The sequence below is a fragment of the Mobula hypostoma genome, chromosome 18 (assembly GCF_963921235.1).
Source record: "Mobula hypostoma chromosome 18, sMobHyp1.1, whole genome shotgun sequence".
In the NCBI taxonomy this organism is placed as follows: Eukaryota; Metazoa; Chordata; class Chondrichthyes; order Myliobatiformes; family Myliobatidae; genus Mobula; species Mobula hypostoma.
In genome coordinates, this window is record NC_086114.1 from 17,624,326 (window position 1) to 17,637,407 (window position 13,082).

A 13,082-nucleotide genomic window follows, 5' to 3' on the forward strand; every position below is an offset into this window, starting at 1 on the left:
CCCTACGTGACTCCCTTGTCCATTCGTCCTCCCCCATCCCTCCACACCGGTCTCCCTCCTGGCACTTATCCTTGTAAGCGGAACAAGTGCTACACATGCCCTTACACTTCCTCCCTCACCACCATTCAGGGCCCCAGACAGTCCTTCCAGGTGAGGCGAAACTTCACCTGTGAGTCAGCTGGGGTGATATACTGCGTCCGGTGCTCCCCAGTGGCCACATATTTTAATTCCACGTCCCATTCCCATTCTGATATGTCTACCCACGGCCTCCTCTACTGTAAAGATGAAGCCACACTCAGGTTGGAGGAACAACACCTTATATTCCGTCTGGGTAGCCTCCAATCTGATAGCATGAACATTGACTTCTCAAACTTCTGCTAATGCCCCACCTCCCCCTCGTACCCCAGCCGTTATTTATTTATATACACACATTCTTTTTCTCTCTCTCTTTTTTCTCCCTCTCACTATACCCTTTGTCCATCCTCTGGGCTTCCCTCCACTTTTCTTTCTCCTTAGGCCTCCTGTCCCATGATCCTCTCATATCCCTTTTGCCAATCACCTGTCCAGCTCTTGGCTCCATCCCTCCCTCTCCTGTCTTCTCCTATCATTTCGGATCTCCCCCTCCCCCTCCCACTTTCAAATCTCTTACTAGCTCTTCTTTCAGTTAGTCCTGACGAAGGGTCTCCGCCCGAAACTTCGACTGTACCTCTTCCTAGAGATGCTGCCTGGTCTGCTGTGTTCACCAGCAACTTTTATGTGTGTTGCTTGAAATTCCAGCATCTGCAGATTTCCTCGTGTTATAGTTCTTGATTGCATGGGATATCCCAGCTTAAAATTATGTTTCTGTTAATGCAAATATAATCAGATTAAAAAATAGGTTCATTATCACTGGTATTTGTCATGAAATTTGTTGTTTTGTGACTTCAATAAGACATAAAAATGATTGTAAGGTGCAAAATAAATAGCAAGGCTGTGCTCATGGGTTCACAGACCATTCAGAAATTTAATGGCAGAGGGGAAGAAGCTTTTCCCAGAACAATGAATGCATGTCTTCAGTCTCCTGTACCTCCTCCCCAATGGTAGAACGTGTAGAGGGCAATATTAATGCAATGAAGTTTTTGAATGATGCATAGCTTCAGACACAACATTGTAGATAAGCAGAACTTTAAAAATCTAATTGTTTGCTAGGTTTACTTTAAAACCCTGCAGTCCTGAGATGGATGGCATAAATCATTTGTATTTTACTCTTCCTTTGCAGATATGTAATCGCAAATCCACCCTATGAGTTTGAACTTGTCTCAACGGATGTGATCTTCTGCCTGATGCAATTTGACCACAATGCTGGCCAGTCTCGTGGCAGCGTATCGCACTCGTCTCATTCCTCACACTCTTCCAGTAAGAAAAGCTCGTCTGTGCACTCAGCCCCATCTTCCACCAACCGTCCAAACCGCAACAAGGCAAGGGATCCCCGGGAAAAGCAGAAGTATGTGATTGACAAAAGAGCTTGCTATGACCATACTAAATGATGACAGAGAATGTTTGTAAATGTCCATCTTTGTCCATTCCCCAGAGCCGAACTTCCCTTTGTTACGGACCGCATCATATATGTCTGCACATGTTTGTCTATATGCATGCGTTTGTCAACAGATTTCATCATATCCATTCCCGCAGCACAACAGCAACAAACCAGAGGAACCTAAGAGCCTATCATTATCCAACACCAATCAATTCTCTGCAGAAAGCACTGACATTATTATTTGAAGCAATTATTTAATGTTTGATGGTTTACACAGAGCACCATAATAATTATTTTAATGCATAGCATTAGGGTACAGAAAAGGGTAAGATTTTTATAATTATCTTAAACTGAAACATGGCTTGCATCCAGAGGCAAATCCTATGAAGGTGGTTACTGCTTCCCACCTTGGAAATGGAGTCAGATCATTTTAACTTCATGACATTGCGACTAATTCAATACTCTTGAGTGCAGACACAGTTGAACAATATTGGGGTGGAGGGTATAATGAATAGAATTTAGTCAGACATGCAAAACATTACTCTCTCTGACTGCTACATTGTCAACTAGATTTCTTCTACTCCCTGAGAATGGATGAACTTTTTCTAAATTAATTTTTACATTTTTCTAAGATGAAAACAAATTGCAATAAAATTTTACTAGGATGGTTTAGTTTCATGAATGTTGGCAGAAAGTAATAATAGTGTGGCAGATATTTTTATATGGTAGCCATTTCATTCCACAGTTAGTAATTGTTAAGCATACTTTTGTGTAACTGTCATAGACACACTGTCCATTTGTTTTGTGGGGTGCAGATTCTCTAGGGAGATTTGTACGGTGCCTTTATCTTCTTCCCCCAATCCAGTAAAGCAAGCTTTATATATAAATTTAATAGTTTCCAATACTGCTATTTCATAGCATGGGTTTGCCAGTGAGTGTGTGTTATGGTTCAAAGACTACCAATCACCTTTCACTGACCCTGTTCTGTTAACATATTTTACCGTTCATTTGGACAGCGACAGTGAAAGGCCTGAGACCAAAATGTGATAGTTTAAGAAAATTGTAAACTTACCTAGAATATTTACTTACTTTTTCTCTAAAGTGCTACAAGGATGACTAGAATGAGCCAAGGTATGACTGTCAATGGTTTTGCATGATACGGCAAGTGCCGTGGGTTCTTTCCATTGTCCTTGTGAAATTTTGTCAATTAAAATTTTAGTAAAAAGACTTTTTTTTAAAACAGATCAGATAATTTGTGTTTGTTTATTTATGCTTTCTGGCCGAAACGAGCTGTCTGCTGCTGCTGCTTTGTCCATGACAGATGTGACCCCCCCCCCACCTACCCCCCTCCCCCATTTCCACGATACCCATTCTCTTCCTTGCATGTGGCATCCAGCTGCTCATGTGGTTGCGTTGTGACCCATTGGAATCTGTCACCGTATGCAGATTCTGTCATACACGTCGTTGTTCTGTGGTAACAGGCGGGACCATCCGATTCTTGTGTTGATGTTAGCTGAACAATCAATCATCCTGTTTGCACAGCGGTTTTGCTAACATCTATTCCCATTCTTCCTTGAAAATTCTCGGTCTGCTGAAAGTGATGTTTTTTGGTGACTCAGTCATTCTGTATCAGCGCATTCTGACATGAATTGTTAAGGGGAGGGGGGAGCGGGGTCTGGATGGGATTCAGCAATGTGTGAATGAGAGCATTGCAGGAGAGGTGTGAGCTGCACAGCAAGCCCAGCAAACCAGTGATGCTTCATTCCTACCCTGCGCTGATACCAAGCATTACCTTGAAGCCACTTGTATGTTCTGCTTTATTTGAACAATGTTTAAACCAAAGTTGTAGATTTTGCTGTACACTTTGCATGTCTGATATAAATTAAAATTTCTCTGCATAAAGGGTCTGTTAGGAGAATTAGTGGGAACTGAGGAAACACACTAGTAAAATAATGTACCAGGAGCAGAATTTCAAGCGTTAACTTGATAAACTGAACAACAAAGAACTAACTGGAGATTGCGACTAAATAAATCAAACCGTTTTGCCTCTTCCCTCCCTCTCAGCTCTACTCGCTGTCAAAAATCTTTAGCAACTACTAAATATCTCTAATATTCAGAGATTAAAAATGATGTAAAATACTAAAGGAAGTAGCTTTCCTAATTCTTTCTCCATCTCCAAGGAGATAGGATCTTCTTGATCGCATCTCAGATTTGATCTTAGATTTGAAATAAGCACAATCATAGATCCTGCTTCAAATCTGAGATGGCCAATATGCAAAATAATGTTTGTGGTGTCTTGGTCTCTGTGGAGCTCTAAGATCATAAAACATAGGAGCAGAATTCAGCTATTTGGCTCATTGTGTCTGCTCTGCCATTCCATTAAAGATGATTAATTATTCCTCTCAATCCCATTCTCCTCCCCTCTCCCCATAACCTTTGCTATCCTTACTAATCAAGAAACCTAAAAACCTCCGCTTTCAAAATACCCAATGACTTTACCTCCACAGCCACCTGTGGCAATGAATTCCACAGATCCATCATCTTCTGGCTAAAGACCAGTTGAAACTAAGTCTGACATTTCACAACATGTGGCAAATGTTAAAGTTACTGCTCTTCCTAGCCTTGGAATCCAGAGTTAAATCTCAGTATTGTAGAAGTACTGATCAGATTAGTGAGGTTATTAAATATAGTGGGACATTGATTACCGTTATCAGTGCTGTACTCCCTCAGTAATGCTCTCCACCTCCTCTAGACATCCAGATTCCTCAGCAGACATGTTTCTTCAACAGCATTTGGCCATTCAAGGCCAAGGGCCAACAGGTTACTCTGCAAATCAACTGAACCCTCTCCACATGATGCTCAAACAAACACACAAATAGCAGGATTCAGGGACTATGTGCTTCCTTTCCTCATCCAATCCTTCTGAGAAGCGTTCTCACATTGGTTAACACAGTGTGTGCTGGAGCTGGTCAGCAAGAGAGCACATGCTCTGCTGCTATACTATTAATGAGGTTTATTCATTGCACACTTGAGAGGTCAAGGAGGACCTGACACAGAGGTGAGGCTGCTGAGACCACCCTTCCAAGGTATCTGAACCAGGCTTCTCTACAGAGAATTTGCCTGCTTATAGTCCATATCCATGAAAAACTTCACTAACCATGTACCTGTCCAAATGTCTTTTAATTATTGCACTCACCTCTACAGCGTTCTCTGGCAGCTTGTTTACTTTAGAAAAAAGGGCAGAATGTGTAATATACACTTCTTACTCTGTGTGAAAGTTTCTCCTCAGATCCCCTTTAAATCAGTGAAATCACAAAAAGGTGGCATCCATCATTAAGGACCCCCATCACCCAGGATATGTCCTCTTCTCATTGCTACCATTTGGGAGTGGGTACAGGAGCCTGAAGACACACATTCACTGTTTCAGGAACAGCTTCTTTCCCTCTGCCATAAGATTTCTGTATTGAACCCATGTACACTACCTCACCATTTTTTTGCACCTTTTGCACTGCTTATATAAATAAAATGAAAAAAATATATTTATATATACACACACACATATTTTATTATCTTATAGTTTATGTATTGCAATGTTCTGTTGCCATAAACAAATTTCATGACATATACCAGTGATATTAAACCTGATTCTGACTGAGACCTGAACGGAACTGAGTCCCAGAGAGACTCCATCTAATTGACAGTCTAATACTCCTTCAAAGCCATCAATGAATTGTTGCTAACACCTCCCCCCCCCAACCAACATACCACTTCCCTTTGACTTTTTGCCCACTCTCACCATGCCTTCACCCACTCCCTCAAAATAAGACTTTCCAGTGTTTTTACAGTTTGTGGGATCAAAGTGTATATAGGCATGCTAGACACTGAGCAGGTACCTGCCATTACAGATGACTGCACGGGAAGTAAGAATTTCTTCTTGCCCCTGTCACTGACCTACTGCATTCTGTGGACTCACAGCAGAACTAATTAAACCTGCTCCTGTTTGCTCAATGTTAGCATAGCAGGAAATGGTTTCTCACAAGCTTCATATTCTAATCAAAGCAAAGGAAAGAAATACCACCCTTTATCTGTGCTTTTACTCTAGTGACTTTGTTTCCCAGTCTCTTTGTATTTATTTCCCATTACATTCTGGTGGTGGGGATGGAGAGCAGGGTTATGAAACAAATCCTTTCTTACCAAGAAACTTTGGTCAAACTAATTTTAGGGATGTATATTTTTCAGAATTAGAATCAGGTTTAGCATCACTGGCATATATCATGAAATTTGTTTTGTGGTAGTAGTATATTGCAAAACATAGTAACAATAAACTAAAAATTACTATATATCTATGACTAAATTAAATAAGTAGTGCTAAAAGAGAAGGAAAAAAAGAAAAAAAATAATAGTGAGGTAGTGTTCATGAGTTCATTGTCCATTCAGGAATCTGATGGCAGAGGGAAATAAGCTGCTCTTAAAATGTCAAGTGTGTGTCTTCAGACTCCTGTATCTCCTCCTTGGTGATAGCAATGGGAAGAGTGCCTTTCCTAGGTGAAGAGGGCGTACTCATTCTTAAAATATGGCAATGCTCTGAAGCTGAATAAATGACTTAATTGGGAAATGTTCACTGTTCAAAATAAATTTATTATCAAAGTATGTATATATTACCATATATTACCCTGAGATTCATTTTTCTGCAGGTATTCACAGTAGAACAGAGAAATACAATACAATCAGTGGTAAAACTACACACAAAGACTGAAAAATAACAAATGTGCAAAAAGAAAACAAACTTGTTAATACATAACAATGATAAATAAATGCATACATACATGCACACTGACTTGTAGAGTCCTCAAATGTGAGCCCATAGGTTGTGACATCTGTTCAGGGTTCAGCTAAGTGAAGTTATCCACTCTGGTTCGGGAGCCTGAAGGTTGAAGTGTAATAACTGTTCCTGAATCTGGTGGTGTGGGACCTAAAGCTCCTGTACCTTCTTCCCAATGGCAGCTGCAAGAAGAGAGCAGTACCTGGATGGTGGGGGTCCTTAATGATGGATGCTGCATTCTTGTGGCCCTTCAGCCATCACTTTTGTGCTGAACTAATTAAACTAGCTATTAAATGCCAAAGTAAACTAATCCTTTCTGAACAAGGAAATTTGCTCAATGCTGAAGGAACTACAAGTTGGCCTCCCCTGCACCAGCAGCTAAAAATGCATAGGACGCAGTTCTACATTGCTTAATATTTATCAGTTGCAAGGTGAAGCCTCGCTGAAGCCGAACAAGAAATACCTTTGGAGACATAAGCACCTGCCATCTCTGGATCTGCCTCCACTGTTACATTACACTGACAATTACCGCCCAGGTATCTGGCTGCCTGCAGTAGGTGGTTAAACCCTGGCATTCATATCTAAGGAGATGTGGTAAACGCAGATACTCTGACAACATTTAAGAATTATTTCATAGAGTTATACTGCACAAGCTCCAACTCGTCCATGCTGATCAATCCAAGTTAGTCCTATTTGCCCGCATATGGCACATATCCCTGGGAAACCTTTCTTACACGTGTACCTGTCCAAATGTCTTTAAATCATTGTTTCCGCCTCTAGAACTTTCTCTGGCAGCTTGTTCCATCAAGAACAAAGATGTAGTACGTGCAATATATCCATCATTCTCTGTGTGAAAGTTTCTGCTCCACTCTTCTAAATCTTACCCCTCTCATCTTAAACGTACGTCCTCCAGTTTTCGATTCCCCTACCCTGGGAAAAGACTGTGACCTGATGTATACCCTCATGGTTTTAAGGTCACCCCTCGGCCTCCTGTGATTCAAGGGAAAAAGGTCCTAGCCTATCCATACTCTGTAGATGGGCAAGTGAAATGGAGTCATAGAACACTGCAGCTCAGAAACAAGCATACCTAGTCCTTGTCGAACGGTTACTCTGTCTAGACCCAATGACCCACATCTGGACCATAGCCCTCTACCCTTGTACTTATCCACACTTCTCTCAAATGTTGGAATTGAACCCGCATCCACCAGTTCCACTGGCAATTCATTCCAAATTCACAATGTCCTCTTAGTGAAGAAGGTCCTCCTCAGGTTTCTTTCAAATATTTCACCTTTCACCCTTAACTTGTGACCTCTAGTTCTAGTCTCACCCAACCTGAGGGGAAAAAAGCCTGCTTGCATTTACCCTGTCTATACTCCTTTTATGCCACAGCATTGAAGAACATATGCAGTATGAGGAAATGTCATTGGTGTAGATGAGTATGGATGGAGGACTTGAATCCAAAATGTATGGCTGGGGCGTAGTGGTTGCCATAGCATTAATACAGCACCAGCTACCCAGGTTCAATTCCACTGCTATCTGAAAGGAATTTGTTTGTTCTCTCCATGATCATGTGGATTTTCTCCAGGTGTTCTGGTTCCCCCCTCCACATTCTAATAGTTAGCAGATTATCATGTCACAGGGGTGTAAACGTGCAGCACGGTCTCATTGCCCCAGAAGGGCCTGTTACCGTGCTGTATCTCCAAATAAAAAATGAAAAAAGTGATACTTTGAACTGTCTTGTAACCTGACCAGACCCCTCAGTATCACCTCATTGTTTTAGTTTTCTGATGAGAATGGACCAATCTTCCTCATTGCTCCTCACTGACAGGAATCAGTCTAATGAATCTGTGGAGTATAAGTTCCGGGCCAAGTTTAGGATTCCTTGGATTCAGACACGTTCTGTTTTCTGTTCAGACTCATGACAGAGCGTTCATACTTATTGCACCACACCTCCTTGAAGTAGAGGCTAACCTGCAATTTACTCTTACTCGACTCAAGTATGATGTTCTGCTAAGGGGTTATTCCCTTAATGGAGAACACTTGTGCATGACTTTGGTTAACGTGGGGAGGTTGATGCATGGGCAGCCACCATACAGTCCTTGACAGATTGGAGTCAGGGTCCAGAGGCACAGAACGCAAGATGACTTGGTACCCTTCACTTTCTCTGCCTTCACTGCCTTTGTGATGTGTCATCATCTTCTGCCAGCTCCACCACTGAGGTCTTGGTTGGACAGCTCTTTGTCTGGAACCTTACCACCATGGGTGACCCTACCAGCAGCTAAGGTCCTGGCGCCATCTTTCCAGGATCTCAGGAAATTACAAGCCTCTCCACCACGACAAGATGACAACACTCGGAATTCAGCTACTGTATCTTGCTCCACCACTTCCCATTTTACACTGGTTATCTCCCCACTTCCTTTCCAGTTTTGACCCAAAAAGCCAACTCTACATTTCCCTCCATAGATGCTGCCTGACTTGCTGATACCTCTACCACTTTATGTGCTGCTCCAGATTTCCAGCACCCATTGTCTCTTGTGTCTACTGCTTAATTACCTGCTACATATCAAGCTATCTCTTTGTAGACCAGTATGTACTAGTTTCCTGCCAGCTAAAAATATACATCCTTCAAGTTGGATAGACTCATATTTTCCAGTTGCCTGCCTGTGCCGCCTGCCTATATAAGAATATGAGAAATAGGATCAGGAGTCGGCCATCTGACCTGTCGCACCTGCTCCACCATTCAATAAAATCATGGGTAATCTGGCCGTGGACTCAGCTTTATTTACCTCCTTTTTCCCCATAATCCTTAATTCCCTTGCTGTGCAAAAATCTGTCTAACTGTGTTTTAGATATATTCAATGAAGTAGCCAATACTGCTTCTCTGCACAGAGAATTCCACAGATTGACTATTCTCTGGGAAAAGCAGTTCCCCCTCCAACTCTTCTCTATCCTAAATCTACCCCTCCAAATCTCGAGGCTATGTCCCCTGGTTCTAGCCTCAATTACCAGTGGAAGCAACTTTCCTGCCTCTATTTTATCTATCTCTTTCATAATTTTATATCTTTCTCAGCAGACCCTTTGCTTCATTTTCACATCTCAGTTTCCTCGCTTTGTACCATTGGCAATCTTTGGGTAATCCATGCTTATTTTCCCCTCTTGATCAATGGACCAGATAATGCTGACTTCCAGTGTGGCAAGGCATTGAAGGCTACAGACCAAATAAGACATAGAAGCAACATTAGGCTATTCAATTCATCAGGTCTGCTCTACCATTCCATTATGGCTGATTTAGTATCCCTCTCTATCCCATTCTCCTGCCTTCTTCCCTTAACCTCAGATGTCCTTACTAATCACGAACTGATAAACCTCCACCTCAAATATACCCAATTACTCGGCCTCAACAGTCATCTGTGGCAATGAATTCTACAGATTCACCATCCTCTGGCTAAAGAAATTCCTCCTCATCTCTGTTCTAAAGGAACGTCCTTTTATCTTGAGGCTGTGTCCTCTGGTTCTAGATTCCCCCACTATAGGAAGCATCCTATCTACCTCCATTCCATCGGAGGCTTTCTACTGTTCAGGGTCAACCATGGTATTGCATCCTAGCTGCCAATGTGATACACAAGCCAGTACACAAACTAGGACAGTACGATATGGAGAACAAGCTGTTACCCATGCACTAGGCTCCCCCTCTCCCCGCAGCTGTTGAATCCCAAGGAATGGCAGAGTTTACAGAGGAAACAAGGAATGTTTCAAGGAATATACAGTTTACTCTATCAGAGCTTTTCAATATCTACAGGGTTTCAATGAGATCCACTGCCCCATTCTTCTAACACCAAGTGAGTACAGGCACAAAGCCATCAAATGCTCCTCATAGGTTAATCCTTTGATTCCTGGGATTATTCTAATGATTACAGCAGGTCACAGATGCTGTAATAACATAATGCTACCATGCCGCCCCTTATTTATGGCTGACTCTCTCTGCTTTCTGGGTGGACACAGCAGTGAGAACAACTTTGGGACCTGCAGGGCAAATCAGGACATCCCTTGGGATGCAAATGGGAGGAGCAAACAGGGTTGAGTCACTGATGTAAACAACTGAGCATCTGGTCCTGGTCCTGTTGGATCCTTATTTTTACACATGTATTCCTACTTCTAATTCCTTGTTACAAACACTATGTGCCCCACCATAAAAAACATTTCAAAATGTAGGCACTTTCATTTCACTTTAACCATCTTTTTAATTCTTCATGCTAGAACTAATTAATCCCCAGACCACTTATGTGCTTCCTGAGTTCCATCTTTTAGGATTGCATAAGGCTGTGGTCGTGGAAGGTGACATGTAAAGACTATCATGGTTGATTTATTATTCTACTCAATCCCGTTACCTTTGATGCCTTTACTAATCAAGAAACTATTAAATTCTCTTTAAAATATACCCAATGGCTTGGCCTTCACAGCCATCTGTGGCAATGAATGCCATGAATTCACCATCTTCTGGTAAAGAAACTCCTCCTCATCTCTGTATTAAAGGGACATACTTGTATTCTGAGGCTGTGCTGTCTGGTCCTAAGCTCTCCCACTATTGGAAACATCCTGTCCATATCAACTCTTTCTAAGCCGTTCAACATTTGAAAGGTTTCAATTTTAGACTCAAAATCAGGTTCATTATCACTGATATATGTTGTGATTCTTTTTGTTTTGCTGCAGTAATGCAATGCAGTACACACAAAATTATTATAAGTTACAAGAATATATAAAAATAATTAGTGGAAAAAGAGAAAAATAGTGAGGTAGTGTTCATGGACCATTCAGAAATCTGATGTGGAATGGATGAAGCTGTTCTATTAGGCTTCTGCACCTCCATCCTGATGGTAGTAATGAGAAGAGGGCATGTCCTGGATGGTGAGGGTCCTTAATGATGGAGTATGGCATTTATCTTGAGTCACCTCATGAAAGGAAGGGCTGGAGATTATGGGGAGGATGCAGAGGAGGTTGACCAGGATGCTCTCTGGGTTGGAGAACATATGCTATGACGAGAGAGTGGTTGGCCAAGCTGGCATTAGAGAGAGGTGAGAGGTCAAGGAGAGAGTTAATAGAGTTTCTAAAGTTACGCGAAGCATAGATACAATCTATCTAGTTCTAGTGGGCGTTTATTTAGGGTGAGTGGGTAGGAGTATTGGAAATACAATGAAGATGTGCCAGGCACACTGAGGGTGGTGAGGGCCCGGAATGTGCCGCCAGGGGTGCTGGTAGAGGCAACCAGCACAGGGGTATTAAGGGACTCTTAGATGGACAAGTGAATATGCAGTGAAGGGAAGGATATGGTCAACGTGCAGGGAAGAAAGGTTGGATACATTAAGAGTCATAGTTTGGCACAACATCATGCGCTGAAGTGCCTGGCCTGTATTGTATTGTTCTATGTTCTCAGTTATGGGTTAGGGGAGCAGTTTCCCCCTTCTATTCCCCTCATAGTTCTTCTCACTTCATTCAGGTCCTCTCCCAGACTCCTCCATTCCAAGGACAACAATCCCATCCCATCTAGTCTCTCTTCAAAAAATTCCTCACAAACTGTTGCAAAGAGCACAGCTCAAGACTGAATTGTATTTTTCTCCCATGAGAGAACTGAAGTTGTTTTCATTGCCCTCAATATCAATGAGAACAATTATTGCAAACCATAAGCACGTCTTCTTTTAGATGCTTTTCTGCATTTTCTGCTCTTTCTTGGGAGGGCAGAGAAGGACCTAGAGTCTCCTGAGGCAAATGGAACAACTAGCCTGAATCACTCCACTTCAATTCCCTCTGTGCTTGCAGCAGCTCTTCTTCAGGATTACTAAGAAGAGTAATCCATGTGTCATTGGGAAGAAAGACCAGCTGCTCCATTCCTGCTCTCGCGGTTGCTCCTGGGCTCTTTTAACTTGCCAAGGATACAGATTGTCCCATCTGCTCACCCTTTCTGGACAAGCGAAATCCAATTAGTCATCAAGGTGGCCTGCACTCATTTAGGTACATGTTTGGAAAAGGGTACACTCATTCCATCCCAGTAAAATGCATTGTTCACATCTACTTACTTGACCCTCAGCTTTATCATTTATTTTGTTATCTTTTGTCAAAGTACATTTGCATTTGCTTTGCAAGTGAATATTGAAGTCACGGGTAGTATAAGACCATAAGACATAGGAGTAGAATTAGGCCATTCAGCCCATCAAGTTTGCTCCAACATTCTATGATGGTTGACTTATTATCCCTCTCAACCCTATTCTTCTGCCTCCTCCCCGTAACCTTTGACACCCTTAATAAATAAGGCTGTATCAATATCCGATTTAAATATACCCAATGACTTGGCCCCCACAGCCATCTGTGGCAATGAATTCCACAGATTTCTCTCCCTCTAGCAAAAATAATTCCTCTTCATCTCTGTTCCTTGTATTCTGAGGCTGTGCTCTCTGGTCCTAGGCTCTCCCACTGTTGGAAACATCCTCTCCACATCCACTCAATCCAGGCTTTTCAATATTTGATAGGGCTCAATGAGATCCTCTATTATTCTTTTAAACTCCAGTGAGTACAGGCCCAGAGCTATCACATACTCCTCATACATTAACCCTTTCATTCCCAGTATCATTCTCATGAACAACTTCTGGACTCTCTCCAACTTAACCTATTTATTATTACATACTCTCAACAATAAATTGTTCTCTCAAGTAGCCAAATGGGGCTGGGATGTGACACATTGGAGGGTGACTA

The 13,082-nt window shown here is 42.0% G+C and overlaps 1 protein-coding gene across 5 annotated transcripts in view; it reads left to right on the top strand.

Annotated features, from left to right (window-relative positions):
• kcnma1a (potassium large conductance calcium-activated channel, subfamily M, alpha member 1a) overlaps window positions 1-13,082 on the top strand; it is a 960,366-nt gene that overhangs the window by 931,599 nt on the left and 15,685 nt on the right. For 3 of the 5 annotated variants that reach the window (XM_063070509.1, XM_063070506.1, XM_063070507.1), the window contains 2 exons: window positions 1,259-1,483; window positions 2,619-2,647. In XM_063070509.1, coding sequence (XP_062926579.1) covers window positions 1,259-1,483; window positions 2,619-2,647 — 254 coding nt within the window. Of the gene's footprint in view, window positions 1-1,258; window positions 2,748-13,082 lie in introns of those variants that run through there. The other 2 variants (XM_063070508.1, XM_063070510.1) reach the window with 2 other exon arrangements.